The sequence below is a fragment of the Trachurus japonicus genome, chromosome 23 (genome assembly GCF_045865225.1).
Source record: "Trachurus japonicus isolate A0001 chromosome 23, Traja_1.0".
In the NCBI taxonomy this organism is placed as follows: Eukaryota; Metazoa; Chordata; class Actinopteri; order Carangiformes; family Carangidae; genus Trachurus; species Trachurus japonicus.
In genome coordinates, this window is record NC_140929.1 from 633758 (window position 1) to 651097 (window position 17340).

The 17340-nt window shown below is 43.5% G+C and overlaps 1 protein-coding gene across 1 annotated transcript in view; it reads right to left on the reverse strand.

The window, feature by feature from the left end:
• Positions 1-10502, reverse strand: part of cped1 (cadherin-like and PC-esterase domain containing 1) — a 31282-nt gene extending 20780 nt beyond the window's left edge. The window contains exons 1-8 of the mRNA XM_085769915.1: positions 10347-10502; positions 8703-8885; positions 5330-5498; positions 4287-4381; positions 3213-3352; positions 1931-2063; positions 1667-1797; positions 1135-1207 (exon numbers count right to left, since the gene is read on the reverse strand). Coding sequence (XP_085626041.1) covers positions 1135-1207; positions 1667-1797; positions 1931-2063; positions 3213-3352; positions 4287-4381; positions 5330-5498; positions 8703-8885; positions 10347-10502 — 1080 coding nt within the window. The remainder of the gene's footprint in view (positions 1-1134; positions 1208-1666; positions 1798-1930; positions 2064-3212; positions 3353-4286; positions 4382-5329; positions 5499-8702; positions 8886-10346) is intronic.
• Between the last annotated feature and the right edge of the window lie 6838 nt (positions 10503-17340).

Genomic DNA, 17340 nt, shown 5'->3' on the forward strand with positions numbered 1-17340 from the left:
GCGTGGTGGTTGTGCAGCTCACAACTTGTCTACAAAAGCGCTGTGGAGTTTTGGGATTTTGTATTTGATGAGTTTAATGAGGGAAACCAAGAAATTCCCTTAGCCTCCATAGCGTAGCTCTGAGCTGCCAGCTGCTGCGCTCCGCCGTACTGAAAATAGCTTACACCTACAATTAAAGGTAATGAACCTACTGCTATGACTATAGCAATTATGGCAATGGGCCAATTCGCCAAAATGTTGAACTATCCCTTTAAGTAGACATCTTAAGGGTCCTTACAAACCATGTTTCAAAAATGTATCCACCAACACCTCCACCAAATGTTGTGCTTCTGTCACAAAATAAACAATTGTTGTGATTTATTGAGCTAATCCGCCCCACAGGGGATGCACATTTTTGGGGTGCGCTACCCACACGTTTAGCCCCGTTACTCATTCCATGAACGCACGATCCTTACAAGCTGTACCTCGTTGTAAAGGTGACTAATCAGGCTTTCCAACAATATACAATACATCACCAGTTGGTATTCTTAAAAGGGCAGTTTATATTCATCATTCATTTATTCGCATAACAAATGGCTGCCACGGCCACTAGGGGGCGCTTTTGAGGTGGCCCAATATCCAGATTTGTTTGAAACATATTCACCAACACATCCACCAAATTTCATGCTTTTATCACAAAGTGAACGATTGGTGTAAAATATTGAGCTAATCCGCCCCACTATAGCCCATTCATACATCTATTATTTTTCTCATGTGAATAGGGTAACATTTTTAACCTTTAGATATCTCCATGAAAATTACTGAGTTGATTACTGACATTAAGACAAACAAAAAATGTATTACAAGTTTTTGAAAATTCTTTGTTAACATGAGCAAATTTGCATACATTTGCATAAATTCCACCATTTTGACGGCACATGTACTATATATGAAGGTGCTGTGGTGGTCAAAACGGTGGAATTTATACACATTTACAGTACAGTATATACAGTTTGATTCTGTTGCAATTTGTTCAACGTTGACCCCTTTTTTTTCCTAAAATGACTGGACTACTGGAGAGACAGAAACAGAGACAGAGACAGACAGGTGAGACAGAAACAGAGACAGACAGGTGTCCTCGGGGACGTGTCTTACCTGGAGGACGACAGGTGTGATGGAGCTGCTGAACATCAGAGTGAAGGTGAGCAGCTGGTAACACAACACACACCTGAAACACACAACACACACCGACCAATCAGCTGCCAGTACTCTACCAACAACCAATCAGCTGCCAGTACTCTACCAACAACCAATCAGCTGCCAGTACTCTACCAACAACCAATCAGCTGCCAGTACTCTACCAACAACCAATCAGCTGCCAGTACTCTACCAACAACCAATCAGCTGCCAGTCAGTACTCTACCAACAACCAATCAGCTGCCACTATCTATCAACAACCAATCAGCTGCCAGTAGGCTACTCTACCAACGACCAATCAGCTGCCAGTAGGCTACTCTACCAACAACCAATCAGCTGCCAGTACTCTACCAACAACCAATCAGCTGCCAGTAGGCTACTCTACCAACGACCAATCAGCTGCCAGTACTCTACCAACAACCAATCAGCTGCCAGTAGGCTACTCTACCAACAACCAATCAGTGATCAGATGATTGGTCGATCGTTTCACCTGTCGACCGTTCCTGTCGTCTGATTGGCCGATGCCGCTGCCTGCAGGACTTCACCAATCACCTTCTTCACCTGCCCCAAGGCATTCTGGGAGTCTGTCGGTCCCAGCTGCTGCAGCAGGAAGTCCCCGAGCTGAGGGGGCGGAGTCAATTAAAGGGACAGTTCAACCACACCTGTACAGGTAAACAGTCACTCCTCACTTTAATCTGAAAATCCTCCTCCAGTGCTTTTATTTTGAAGGGGCCTGGTTTCAGACATGACTGACCTTCGTGGGCCGTCCGCTCGCCTCCTGATTGGTCGTCACCACGCTGATGTCATGCAGGAACGATGTCAGTGGTCGGACCGAGGTCACCAGGACGTAAACGTTCACCATGGCAACCAGGCCAGGGGGCGGGGCTCTGGTCAGAAAGGAGGAACACGTACATTTTTGAAAGATTATAGAGACATTTCTGGAAAAAAAAGTGGTACAATTTCTCCAAAAAAGTTGAAACATTTCTAGAAAAAAGTGGTAAAAATTCTCACAAAAAATAAACAAAAAAGTTTAAAATCTTTAAGAAAAAAGTGGTAAAATGTTAAAAAAAAAAAAAAAATTTGAAAAATGTGGTAAAATTTCTAAACAAAAAAATTTTATTTTAGAAGAAACTGGTAAAACTTATCAAAGAAATTCAAGGAAAAGTGGTAAAATTAAAAAAAAGTCAAACAATAAAAAAAAAAGTGGTAAAAGCAAAAATAGTATATAGTAAAAAGTTGTTTGTTTTTTTTAATTGTGAAGAAACTGGTAAAATTACTCAAGAATTCTAGAAAAATGTGGTAAAATTTCTCAAAAAAAAGGGGGGGGGCAAACAATAAGACAAAAAGGAGTAACATTTCTTTGAAAAAAATAGTAAAAAGAAAACAGAAAAATTGAGAAGAAACTGGTAAAATATCTTGAAAAAATTCTAGGAAAAGAGGTAAAATTTCAAAATCAAAGAAAAAAAGAAAAGAAAAAAATTAAAACAATGATTAAAAAAGTGTTTCGTAATATTTGGCCACGTTTTGCCATGTTACATTTGGCAACGTTTTGCAACGTTTGGCCACGTTTGGCAGCGTTTGGCCACGTTTGACCACGTTTGACCAGGTTTTGCCCATTTGGCCACGTTTTGCCACATTTTGCCACGTTTTGCCACATTTTGCCACGTTTGGCAACGTTTTGCCACGTTTGGCAACGTTTTGCCACGTTTGGCCACATTTGGCAACGTTTGGCCACATTTGATAAATACTTTATTTATCCGTAAAAAGAAAACAGAAAAATTGAGAAGAAACTGGTAAAATTTCTCGAAAAAATTCTAGGAAAAGAGGTAAAATTTCAAAATCAAAGAAAAAAAGAAAAGAAAAAAATTAAAACAATGATTAAAAAAGTGAAGGAATTCTAGGAAAAAGTGGTAAAATGACATTTACTTTAGTTAGATAGTTTTGTTGTACTGGGTATACTTAAGTATTTATGCAGTACTACACCACTGGTCCACACACAGTTTGGTTGGTGACTCGACAGGTGAGCTGACTCTTACCTGTCCAACGACAGCGGCGGCCTCTGATTGGCCGAGCCGCAGGAGAACGGCCTTCTGGGTAAATCTGGAGACAGAGACAAGCGACAGACTCCTCCCCCCGTGTCGGAGAACGCCGCCATCAGCGCCGGGATGAGGTTTACCTGAGGGGGCGGGGCCACAGGCACAGTGAGGTCACACAGGGAGCTGTGCTGTGATTGGCTGAGCTTTGAACAGGTGAAGAGGTGAAGAGGTGAAGAGGTGAACAGGTGAAGAGGTGAAGAGGTGAACAGGTGAAGAGGTGAACAGGTGAACAGGTGAAGAGGTGAACAGGTGAACAGGTGAAGAGGTGAACAGGTGAAGAGGTGAACAGGTGAACAGGTAAACAGGTGAAGAGGTGAACAGGTGAAGAGGTGAACAGGTGAACAGGTGAAGAGGTGAACAGGTGAAGAGGTGAACAGGTGAACAGGTGAAGAGGTGAAGAGGTGAAGAGGTGAAGAGGTGAACAGGTGAAGAGGTGAAGAGGTGAAGAGGTGAACAGGTGAAGAGGTGAACAGGTGAACAGGTGAACAGGTGAACAGGTGAACAGGTGAAGAGGTGAACAGGTGAACAGGTGAACAGGTGAACAGGTTTGAGATCGTGCCGATGAAAAGTGCATTACAAATTAAATTTATTATTATTATTATTAACAGGTGAAGAGGTGAACAGGTGAAGAGGTGAACAGGTGAACAGGTGAAGAGGTGAAGAGGTGAAGAGGTGAACAGGTGAAGAGGTGAACAGGTGAAGAGGTGAAGAGGTGAAGAGGTGAACAGGTGAAGAGGTGAACAGGTGAACAGGTGAAGAGGTGAACAGGTGAACAGCTGAACAGGTGAACAGGTGAACAGGTGAAGAGGTGAACAGGTGAAGAGGTGAAGAGGTGAACAGGTGAACAGGTGAGCAGGTGAACAGGTGAACAGGTGAGCAGGTGAACAGGTGAACAGGTGAAGAGGTGAACAGGTGAACAGGTGAGCAGGTGAACAGGTGAGCAGGTGAACAGGTGAACAGGTGAAGAGGTGAACAGGTGAACAGGTGAACAGGTGAAGAGGTGAAGAGTCTCACCATCTGATGAGGATGCAGCCGGGAGAAAGAGACTCTCCTGAGGCAGCTCAGCTCGGCGCCGCTCAGACACAGCAACAGGCTCCACCCACTCACTCCTGTCGCCACGGAGACGCACACAGACGGACAGTTAGAAACAGACGTTTCACCTGGTGGGGACTCGAACCACTGGACCGGTTCAGACCAGACAGGTGAGACCAGCTGGGTTCACCTGAGACAAACCCAAACATCTGTCTCATATAAAAACTCATTATTTTTGTTTCCTCAAACTTCAAATTAAAGTTTGAAGAAACAAAAATAGTCTGTCTCATATAAAAACGACTATTTTTGTTTCTTCAAACTTTTAAAATAGTCAGTAAAATAGTCTCATATAAAAATAGATGATTTTTGTTTCTTCAAGCTTAAAAAATAGTCTGTAAAATAGTCTCTCATATAAAAAGGACTATTTTTGTTTCATCGTACTTTAAAAATAGTCCATCACACATAAAAACAGACTATTTTTGTTTCTTCGTAAAATAGTCTGTCTAATATAAAAACTGACTAATGTTCGAAGAAACAAAATAGTCTGTTTTTATATAAGACTTTTTCTTCTGAGGCCTTTTAGTTTGACGTCTGACAGGTTTTCCTGAGACCTTGTTCCTTTTCATCTCATGTCTGGGGGGCATGTGGGCTGGCCAATCAGATTACAGGAGGGAGGGAGGGGGGTGAGGGGGGGCTCATGGGCTGGCCAATCAGATTACAGGAGGGAGGGAGGGGGGTGAGGGGGGGCTCATGGGCTGGCCAATCAGATTACAGGAGGGAGGGAGGGGGGTGAGGGGGGGCTCATGGGCTGGTCCAATCAGATTACAGGAGGGGGATAGGGAGGGGGGGGGCACCAGACTAGAAACAGGTTTTATCTCAAACAGGAAACAGGAAATGGGTCGGAGCAGAAACAGGAAGTGGCTGAATAAACAGACTCTGATGTGGCTTCAAGGACCCGGCCCCCCCGACCCCCCCTCTACCCCCCTCTACCCCCCCTTCACTCCCCCCTCCCACCACATGTTTACCGCGGTGGGCTCGCAGCAGGCTGCTGGTCTCGGCGTATCTGGACTGGTGGACCTGGTAGTCCGTCTGCTGCAGCACCTGCTGGTACAGCTGCACCTCGGGGTCCGAGACCGGGAGTCGACCCGTCAGAACCACGGCCCCACGGGGGGAGCGGGGGGGCCGGACCTGGACCTGCACACAGACACAGAGAGATGGAGACATAAAGGGACTGTGCACGAAAAAACATATACAGAAATAGACATGATAACAATAAGAAAAACAACAACAAAAAACAACAACAAAAAGCAGACAAACATTTACATTGCAGTTGCGTAAAATGAAAAAGAAAAAGATTAGTACATTATGGTGGGCTATGTGGCAAATGTATACATGATGTTAAGTAGTAAAAGTCCATTACATCTGGGGTGCATTAAGAAAAGAGGAGAATTAAAGCCTATTTCTAATGTAGTCCATGGATGGCTTCGTTTCTCCTCTGATCCAAGAGGCTTCATCAGTTCCTACGCAACAAGTCCCACTAGTCCAACTAGCTGGACACTAGTGAGACTGTGAACTGATGAAGCCCCTTGGATCAGAGGAGAAACGTCTTCCCAGACAAATACAAGTCCAGTTGTCTACCATTCAATTTGCCCAGAAAAAAAAAAGAGTTTAGATGTGAATATTCTACATGAACATGGTTCCTTCATCTCTGGAGACAAAACCAGGACCAAGACCTGGTTCTGGACTCACACTCTCATTTGAGATGGTTAGAAGAAGAAGGACCAGGACCAGAGACCAGAGACCAGGACTGTGAGGTCGTCCTGAACTCTGTGTGTCGACAGACAAACTCACTAACGAGGTCTCATTCCACTGACTGATGAACCGTCACCACACACACACACACACACACACACAGGTCACATGACAGAGTCAGTCAGCTGATCAGAGCATCAGGAGGACAAACTGTCTGAGGAGACAGAGACCAGGACCACCTTACTCCTGTAGTGAGTGGATTCAGACAGTTGGGGGCGCTACACCGCTAGTTGGGTTATTTGGTGATTATTTGTTCCGCACCAGCAGTAAAACTTTGGAGCTACAGACCGCAGTCTGGTCCGCGTTCACAACCAAACCAACCAAAACTGGTCTGAATGACGTTTCCTCATCTTCCAGTAGAAATAAATGCTAGTTTGGACTTTCACAATGGAGACAAGTTCATACACTGTTGCCTTAATCTAGCATTGCTCAGGAGACCGGTCCTGGCCTTTCTCCCTCAACCGTTATATTTCACTATTCTTGTGGGTTGATGACAGCTGTTCACTAATGTGTTCATCCGACCAGACTTCAATGAGGGCTTGGATTTCTTGGTTAGCCCACGTTTGGCAACGTTTGGCCACGTTTGGTCACGTTTGGCCACGTTTGGCAACGTTTGGCCACGTTTGGTCACGTTTGGCAACGTTTGGCCACGTTTGGTCACGTTTGGCAACGTTTGGCCACGTTCATGTTTGGCCACGTTTGGCAACGTTTGGCCACGTTTGGCCACGTTATGGTAAATGGTAAATGGTCTTGTATTTATATAGCGCTTTACTATACCTGAACGATACCCAAAGCGCTTTACAGTACATCACATTCACCCATTCACACACACATTCACACACTGATGGCGGTAGCTGCCATGCAAGGCGCTGACCACGACCCATCAGGAGCAAGGTGGGTAAGGTGTCTTGCCCAAGGACGTTAGCCCACGTTTGGCCACGGTTTTGCCACATTTGGCAACGTTTGGCCACATTTGGCAACGTTTGGCCACGTTTTGCCACATTTGGCAACGTTTGGCCACGTTTGACCACGTTTGGCCACGTTAGCCCACGTTTGGCAACGTTTGGCCATGTTTTGCCACGTTTGGCCACGTTTGACCACGTTTGGCCACGTTAGCCCACGTTTGGCAACGTTTGGCCATGTTTTGCCACGTTTGGCCACGTTTGACCACGTTTGACCACATTTTCCCACATTTTGCCAGGTTTTGCCGCGTTTTGCCACGTTTGGCCACGTTTGGCCACATTTTGCCATGTTTTGCCACATTTTGCCACGTTTTGCCACGTTTGGCCACGTTCATGTTTGGCCACGTTTGGCAACGTTTGGCCACGGTTTTGCCACATTTGGCAACGTTTGGCCACGGTAGGCAATGTTTGGCCACGTTTTGCCACGTTTGGCAACGTTTGGCCACGGTTTTGCCACATTTGGCAACGTTTGGCCACGGTAGGCAATGTTTGGCCACGTTTTGCCACGTTTGGCAACATTTGACCACGTTAGCCCACGTTTGGCAACGTTTGGCCACGTTAGCCCACGTTTGGCAACGTTTGGCCACGTTTGGCCACGTTTTGCCACGTTTGGCTGGCAACGTTTGGCCACGTTTGGCAACATTTGGCCACGTTTTGCCACGTTTGGCTGGCAACGTTTGGCCATGTTTGGCCACATTTGGCCACGTTTGGCAACGTTTTGCCACGTTTGGCTGGCAACGTTTGGCCACATTTGGCCACGTTTGGCAACATTTGGCCACGTTTTGCCACGTTTGGCTGGCAACGTTTGGCCACGTTTGGCAACATTTGGCCACGTTTGGCAACATTTGGCCACGTTTTGCCACGTTTGGCTGGCAACGTTTGGCCACGTTTGGCAACATTTGGCCACGTTTTGCCACGTTTGGCTGGCAACGTTTGGCCATGTTTGGCCACGTTTGGCAACGTTTTGCCACGTTTGGCAACGTTTTGCCACGTTTGGCTGGCCACGTTTTGCCACGTTTGGCTGGCAACGTTTGGCCACATTTGGCCACATTTGGCAACGTTTTGCCACGTTTGGCTGGCAACGTTTGGCCACGTTTGGCAACATTTGGCCACGTTTTGCCACGTTTGGCTGGCAACGTTTGGCCATGTTTGGCCACATTTGGCCACGTTCGGCAACGTTTTGCCACGTTTGGCTGGCAACGTTTGGCCATGTTTGGCCACATTTGGCCACATTTTGCCACATTTGGCTGGCAACGTTTGGCCACGTTTGGCCACATTTGGCAACGTTTGGCCACGTTTTGCTACGTTTGGCCACGTTTGGCTGGCAACGTTTGGCCACATTTGGCCACGTTTTGCCACGTTTGGCCACGTTTTGCCACGTTTTGCCACGTTTTGCCACGTTTGGCAACGTATGGCCATGTTTCTCACCAGAGGGACCAGGTTGGCATTTGGTGCGGAATCAAGCAGACCGAGACCCCTAACCCCTTTTTTGAGGTCTGTTTTATTAGTGTGCGGTTGCTGTTTTGTTGTTTTCTAAGTTAAAAAGCCTCTGGTCCTGGACCCGGAGCAGCAGCTGAGACAACAGACAACAGAGTCGCCTGTGGAGCAGCTGTCAATCAAACACCGGTGTGATGACGTCACAGCTCTGAGTGACAGCTGCAGCTGAGATCGTCGGCCAATCAACTGTCAGCTCCTCCTGGACCTCCTGGACCTTCAGGACCTTCACTGAGGTCTGAGGACTCAGAACCGGGTCAGTCCAGTAGTCTGGGTCTGGACTGAGACCAGGTCCTGGTTCTGGTCCCTGGTCCTGGTCCCTGGTTCCAACATGGCCGCTCCCACAGAAAGGTTTTACTGCTGCAATAAAACGTCACTGATGGTGAAACCAGCTGACACACACACACACACTGACAGGCTGTCAGCGTGTGCGGGGGCTTAACGCTGTCTGTGTGTGTGTGTGTGTGTGTGTGTGAGTGTGTGTGTGTGTGTGTGTCTGTCAGCTGCCACTTCACACTCTGTTATCCGTCAGGAACTGGATCCTCAGCTGATTCATGACCCTCAGGTATTTAGAGTGTGTGTGTGTGTGTGTGTGTGTGTGTGTGTGTGTGTGTGTGTGTGTGTGTGTGTGTGTGTGTGTGTGTGTGTGTGTCTTAAAATACACTCTGGCTCCTGATTGGTCCAAGCAGCTGTCAATCATCCTGCTGTGAAGAGTAAAAACTAAACAATGTATAGTAATGTATAGTTGGTCGGTTGTTATGGAGGAATAAACCCCGACAGGTTGTATGGAACCCCGATAACGACGGTCATTATACAGAAATAACGGACCGTTATTTTGTTTATTTTGTTATTATTAGTGGTGGTGGAAATGCTGGGCGAGCCGACCAGCGTTTCTTTACTTTCGGTTTCGTGGCGAGTCATGAGAATAACGCCGCCGTATGAATCTCCGTTTATGGTGGGAACTACGACGGTATGTGATCGTCTTCCAACCTCTGACTTTAATTCTTGATGAATGAAAACATGAGTCTGTCTTGACCCGGTCAAAGAATTTCACGGTGCGGAGGCTCATAAATGTAGTGTGGAAACACTTCACTTTAACAAAACTCCTCGTTGTCCCTTTAAATGAACAATGTTAATTTAGTAATTTAATAAACTGAAGCTCCAGCTTTTAGGTCAGTGTGCTTTGTGTTGCTTTGTTGTGTTGTGTATCTAAACTTTTATAGTTTGTCTCTTGGACTTGTCTTTACAAGACTGAAATAAACCCACTGAATAAAATAAAACCTAATTATTGATTCATTACAAAAGAAAAAGACAAACATCTGAAGAAACAAACACACACACCTGAGGGTAACTAAAGAGGTTTAGTGTGAAAGTTCAACATCGGCTGAAGCAGCAGCAGAAATGTGAACATTAACTTCTCTCAAGTCTTTGTCAATACAGCACTTTACTAATGTTTAATGTTAAATTTAACTTGTAGCTGTGTTTATTTATTCATGGTACCTATTCACTGTATTATCCACTGTATCTGTATCATTGCATTTATTGTATTCAGTAGGCTACATTTGATCCTATTCTACAGCCTGACCAGGGACAAAGACTGCACATTATAGCTGAACATAGACGTCTTTATGCATCTGTTGTACTGTCCCTGTTAAATAAACATTAAAATAAAATATTAGACTTGTTTTTACAAGACCGAGATAAACCCTCTGAATAAAATAAAATAAATATTGATTATTGATTCATTAAAAAAGAAAAGAACTGTTGAACTGACCTGAGGGTCGGTCTTCTCCAGGACGGAGATCAGCTTCCTTGTTTCCGTCATCAGGAACTCATCCCAACTCTCTCTGCTCCGGACCGGGACCGGGATTCGAACCTGGTCCTGGTCCTGGGCTGGAGGCTTGGGTCCGGTGCGGTCCAGCATCAGCATCAGGGTCTGGTAGCAGAGGCAGAGCGCCACGCCGAGCAGCAGCAGCACCGGACCGGAGCAGCAGCGGCGCCGCAGCAGCAGCAGCAGGGTCCCGGTTCGAATCCCGGCTCCCCGCAGCAGGACGCCGAGGCCCGGGGGGCGGGGCATCACTGGACCGGCACCGGTACCATCCGCTTCATCTTCACCATCCTGATGCTGGGTGCTGCTCGGTCCGGGACCGGGACCAGGACCAGAGCTCTGCACGGAAAAAACTCACAATCTAGTCAAAACAATCTCATTATACTTAAAGGGATAGTTCAACATTTTGTCAAATTGGCCCATTGCCATAATCCCTATAGTCATAGCAGTAGGTTTGTTACCTTTAATTGTCGGTGCAAGCTGTTTTTAGAACGGCGGAGCAGAGCCGTGAGCTGCTCAGAGCTACGCTACGGAGGCTCATTATGGGATTTCTTGGTTTCCCTCATCAAACTCATCAAATACACAATCCAACAACTCCACAACGCTCTGGTGGACAAGTTGTGAGCTGCACATTCACCACGCTATGAGATAATAACACAACGTTACCACACAGAGTTGTTTTAGAGGGAAATACAGAGACTGATGATGAAAAACTGTCCCTGAAGGCAACGTGCATCAGCGGTTTTGCATGAATTTCCCTCTAAAACAACTCTGTGTGGTAACGTTGTGTTATTATCTCATAGCGTGGTGAATGTGCAGCTCACAACTTGTCCACCAGAGCGTTGTGGAGTTGTTGGATTGTGTATTTGATGAGTTTGATGATGAGGGAAACCAAGAAATCCCATAATGAGCCTCCATACGTAGCGTAGCTCTGAGCAGCTCACGGCTCTGCTCCACCGTTCTAAAAACAGCTTGCACCGACAATTAAAGGTAACAAACCTACTGCTATGACTATAGGGATTATGGTGATGGGTCAATTTGACAAAATATTGAACTATCCCTTTAAAATCAGACTCATCACATTAAAAAGCAGCTTGTTTTTAGACACTTTTTACTTCTTTCAAGCAGATTTTCACTTGAAATAAGTAGAAAAATCTGATAGTGGAGCAAGTTTTTCTTTCTTATTACAAGCACAAAAAGATTTTTCTACTTATTTCAAGTGAAAATTAGTTTGAAACAAATGAAAATGATCTAAAAACAAGTTCATTTTTAGGTGAGGAGTCTTAGTTTAAGTGGAAAGAGATTAGTTTTGACTAGAAATGAGACAAATATTCTTGGATAGATGTAGAGTTTTTTCAGTGTGTGTGTGTGTGTGTGTGTGTGTGTGTGTGTGTGTGTGTGTGTGTGTGTGTGTGTGTGTGTGTGTGTGTGTGTGTGTGTGTCTAACCTGGAGGAAACTTCACTTCGGGTTGTTGCGACTTCACTGACGGAAACACACGAGTCTCAAAGTGTTTTGGACTCGAGTTAAAAAAAAAAAGGAAGAAAAAGAAAGAAACTACGCAGAAGAAGTTTAAATAAATCCAGACGGACTCTTTAAACGGAGCTGGTTCTGGTTCTGGACGGGGTCTGGTTCTCTCCTCCTCCTCCTCCTCCTCGGTCACGAGCTGCACACACACACACACACACACACACACACACACACACACACACACACACACACCGACTCACTTCAAAGAGAAAAACAGCGTCTCCTCCGTTAGTTGGTTATTATCCTCTGACACGTGAACGCACCACGGACCAACTAACTCCGACTCTTCTGCTGCTTCTAGTATCTGGTAAAAGGTACTAATGCAAATGAGAAAATAAACATAGTTATGATCTAAACATTAGTACCAACCCTGACATGAACATGAACAGGTAGGAAAGCAGATATATAGACAGTAGCTGAGCAGGATTCTCCAGAGAGGAGAGGAACTCCCTAAATGACTCCGTCGCATATTCCCGTTATTATAATACAAGTCCATCTCTGCATCAAAGTGTGAGCCACTGTTGAGCTGCAGAGTCGCTGTCATTCGCTCCATCATATAAACATGTTTCAGTCTGTGGGTCCATTGACCTGTAGGTTAGTTAGTTGGTGGTTTTACCTCTTTCCACTTCACTGTAGTAGGGTTAGTAGGTGACCGTTTCCTTCGCTGCCAGTGAGAGAATCCTCAGTGTATCGGTGCTCTGCAGTGTGTATAGGCTGTAGCCACGTATCTGTGGGTTTTGTAGCTCCCAGCAAAAATAACATAAGTAACATCTATATCCAGGATAGTAGGCTACCGGCTCAGTCCGTCCAGTTCGGTTCGGTTCTGGTCCAGAGAGAGAAGAGTCTGGTCTGGTGGTCTGACAGAAGAGACTCTGAGGCGCTGAGGAAGAGGAGGAGGAGGAAGAGGTCCAACATCTGGACCCACTTAGACCTCAGGAGGAGGAGGAGGAGGAGGAGGAGGAGGAGAGACCGTTTCCTGTCCGGCCTCCTCCTCCAGAACCAGAACCAGGACCAGGACCAGAACCAGGACCAGAACCAGAACCAGGACCAGGACCAGGACTTCACCTCTTCCTCTTTTCCTTCTGTTCGTTTTTCTCCTCTAAGTTTCTTCTCTTTCTTCTTGTTGCAGTTCAACAGTTGGACAGAACTTCTTCCTCCTCCTCCTCCTCCTCCTCCTCCTGCTGCTGGTAAACCACCGCTCTGGAGTTATTTCTGGAGCGCACACACATGCACGCGCACTCACTCACACATGCATGCACGCGCACACACACACATACACACACAGAAACACACACACACACGCTGCAGCCACTCAGCTATAAACAAACTTTAAAACGTCCTTGTTCTGACTGAGTGCAGTCTGGTGCCGACCCCCCACCACACACACATAAACACACACACACACACACACACACACACACACACACATATAAACATAAACCCTCTCTCTCTCACACACACACACAGTCTTGTGTTAGTTTTCTGCTCCATCTATGGTGTTCGGGTTTTAAATCAGCTGTAAATAAACCAAAAAAAAATTTTTTCATCCATTTTGGTTTTCTGTTCTTCTCTAGGCTTCTTTATCCATGAAAATATTGGTTTTAATATTTTTTGCTGTGGGCCCCTTGGCCTTTTTTATGTCAGTAAACCCCTTGTCTTCAACTGAACCTTCCTCTTGTAGCTTTCTGCTCCATCTATGGTGTTAAATAAGTCTTCAACCAGCTGTAAAACACAAAAACTATTATTTATCATCCCATTCCCATTAGTTTCTCATCTCTTGGTCACGTTGTTAGACTTCTTTGTCCATGAAAAGGTTGGTTTTGTACTTATGATTTCACTTTGAACTCTCATTACTGTTCTTATCGTTATAACCGGGTCAAAATTGACCCTAAAAACACAAATGTCATAATGTTTTTATAGAGGTTCCTGACAAAGTCAAAAAGCCTTGATGCTATAAACACATTTATATGGTACTTGTACGCATTTAAAAGCTGAAAACGGCTCAGTGGAGACCAGAGGAAGGTTAAACCATGAGTTCAGTCTTTAAGCTGAGACACCACAGGTGAATAGGGTAAAACATTTAACTAACAGATTTCACCATGAAACTTCCCAAGTTTATCATTCACATTAAGACAAATATCTTTTGTATTACAAGTTTTGTCAAATTTTATGTTTAAATGTGTAAATGAGGCTATATCTAATGAAATATGTGCTAATTTGCATATATTTCCAGAACAGAAATCTGACCAATGGATAAAGCTGCTTTGTTTTATCTTGTTGACATATTAGAGTCTTTAGTTTTTCCAGAGGAGGATTCTGGATATCTCTTTTTATCACTCTGTAAAAGAGAAAATACTGTCACCAGCCCTTTAAAACATCTAATGTCTCCATGTTTGTAGTAATAAAATGTTGTATAAATGAGGCTGTGAATGATATATCAACAATCCCCTCTGTAAAAACCTTCAGAATGTAGAAAGGGGTCAAAGTGGAAGGTTTGGTGTCTTAGGAGAAATCTACCGACGAAAGAGACAAAATGAGGTAAAATAAAAACCTTAATGTGGATTTTCTATTATTTCTTTTAGATTTTTCTGAAGGAATACATGTTAAGGAAGAGAAATAGCCCAAAATCTCAAAATTGAACAGTGCATGAAAGTATCTGGCCTTAAATAAACAGTCTGGACCCTCGTGTAGTTGTGTAGTTGTGTAGTTGTGTAAACCTCTGGTCACATGACACAGATCACAGATCAAGTGATCGATCAGCTGAAAATCTATAAATAACATGAGATGAGTCACGGGATTATTTTGTTGTTCAGGAGGAAAAATATGAAACAAGTTCAATCACAGAACTGAAGCTTTTATTGGACCTTAAAGGAACAGTTCACCAAAAAAAATGAAATTCAGTGATTATTGACTTGGGAGGTTCGTAGTCCCACAAAATCTTTATATCAATAGGGCCCGACACAAAAACCTCCATAAAACTACACAACAACCCTTTAATATTCCTCCACACTGCTCGTCCACTGCAATCCAAGTGTCCTGAAGGGAGATAGTCCAGAGTTTACTGGAAACTACCTCATTTAGGACATTTTTACAGCCTCAACCGTCCTGTAGTGAATTTGACACAATGCAAAGAATCATGTCTAACCCTGTAACCTGTTATCTACTAGTCCTCCGTCTTTTTGGCCTTTTTATGTTAATAGTTGTATTGTTTTGGGGACTACGGATGTAATTTAGCACATGTGCCTAATCCAGTGTATTTACTGTGGGTACTCTAGTACTCACTGTCCACTAATATGCATTGTCGCAACCAAATAAACTAATAAAGTAAAGTGAAAGGTGACTGGACTTGCCTAAATGAGGTAGTTTCCAGTAAACTCTGGACTATCTCCCTTCAGGACACTTGGATTGCAGTGGACGAGCAGTGTGGAGGAATATTAAAGGGTTGTTGTGTAGTTTTATGGACGTTTTTGTGTCGGTCCCTATTGATCTAAGGATTTTGTTGGACTACGAACCGGCCTCCCCAGTCAATAATGACTGAATGTCATTTTTTGGTGAACTGTTCCTTTAAACATCTCTCACACACAGTTCATTAAACCATGAGAGCAGGGCCGTTGTCTAGGGGAGAAAGGTGATGATAACTCTAGGGGCCCAGCGCCCAGTGGGGCCCATGAAAAACCCCAGTAGTCTAATCTTTGTATGACTGATTTATTCTGCGTAAGACCCTGACTAATACTCATAGTACACTGTAAAAACTCTACATCTTTCCAAGAATATTTGTCTTATTTCTTGTCCAAATGTCTCATTTCTAGTCAAAACTAATCTCTTTCCACTTAAAATAAGACTCATTACCTAAAAATGAACTTGTTTTTAGATCATTTTCACTTAAATTCACAATAAATAGAAAAATCTGCCAGTGAAAGTAAGTTTTTTGTGCTTGTAATAAGGAAGAAAAACTTGCTCCACTATCAGATTTTTCTACTTATTTCAAGTGAAAATCTGCTTGAAAGAAGTAAAAAGTGTCTAAAAACAAGCTGCTTTTAATATGATGTGTCTTATTTTAAGTATAATGAGATTTGTTTTGCCTAGAAATGACATTTTGACTAGAAATTAGACAAATATTCTTGCTAAGATACTTGAGTTTTTGCAGTGTAATGCTGCATTAGCATCAAAACAAGGTAAGCTAAATAAAAAATGATAATACATACGTAGTCTAAGAAAAAAAAAGGAGAAGTTAGGGGGAGGGGCCCACTTTAGTATTCTTTAAGGGGGCCCAGAATTCCTAGCAACGGCCCTGCTAATACTCATAGTACACTGTAAAAATTTAACATCTTTCCAAGAATATTTGTCTTATTTCTTGTCCAAATGTCTCATTTCTAGTCAAAACTAATCTCTTTACACTTAAAATAAGACTCATTACCTAAAAATTAACTTGTTTTTAGATCATTTTCACTTAAATTCACAATAAAATCTGCCAGTGAAAGTAAGTTTTTTGTGCTTGTAATAAGGAAGAAAAACTTGCTCCACTATCAGATTTTTTCTACTTATTCCAAGTGAAAATCTGCTTGAAAGAAGTAAAAAGTGTCTAAAAACAAGCTGCTTTTAATATGAGTCTTATTTTAAGTAGAATGAGATTCGTTTTGACTAGAAATGACATTTTGACTAGAAATAAGACAAATATTCTTGCTAAGATACTAGAGTTTTTGCAGTGTAATGCTGCATTAGCATCAAAACAACGAAGGCTAAATAAAAAACGATAATACATAGTCTAAGAAAAAAAAAGGAAAAGTTAGGGGGAGGGGCCCACTTTAGTATTCTTTAAGGGGGCCCAGAATTCCTAGCAACGGCCCTGCATGAGAGTTCAGTCTTTATAGAAACAGTTGGGATCATTGTGTTGTGTTGTTGTGTTGTGTAGTTGTGTAAACCTCTGATAACATCGATCAGCTGAAAATCTACTGATCGGTAGAAACAAAAAACCAAAATGAGGAGCTGAGTCATGAGATTATTTTGTTGTTCAGGAGGAAAAATATGAAACAAGTTTAATGACAGAGTTACAAACAACTGAAGCTTTTTATTGGACCTTAAACATCTCACACACACATTAACACACACACACACTCCGTCACACACACACACACACACACTTTGTTCTGTACAACGTCATCAGAGATCCCAGTTGTAGTCCACAGCCTCCATTTGTAGTTCTTCTTCCTCTTCCTGTTCCTCTCAGGAGGCAACAACCAATCAGAGCAGAGCATCAGAGGGTTCGACAGATTTTCACAATAAAAGTCTCAAAACGTTAAACCAGAATTCATCATCTAAATCTGTCGATAAATCAATCAATCAATCACCGGATCAATTAAGTCCAAGTGGAGTTTTTTCTTTTTTCTTTCTTTTTTTTTTTTTTTAAACTGT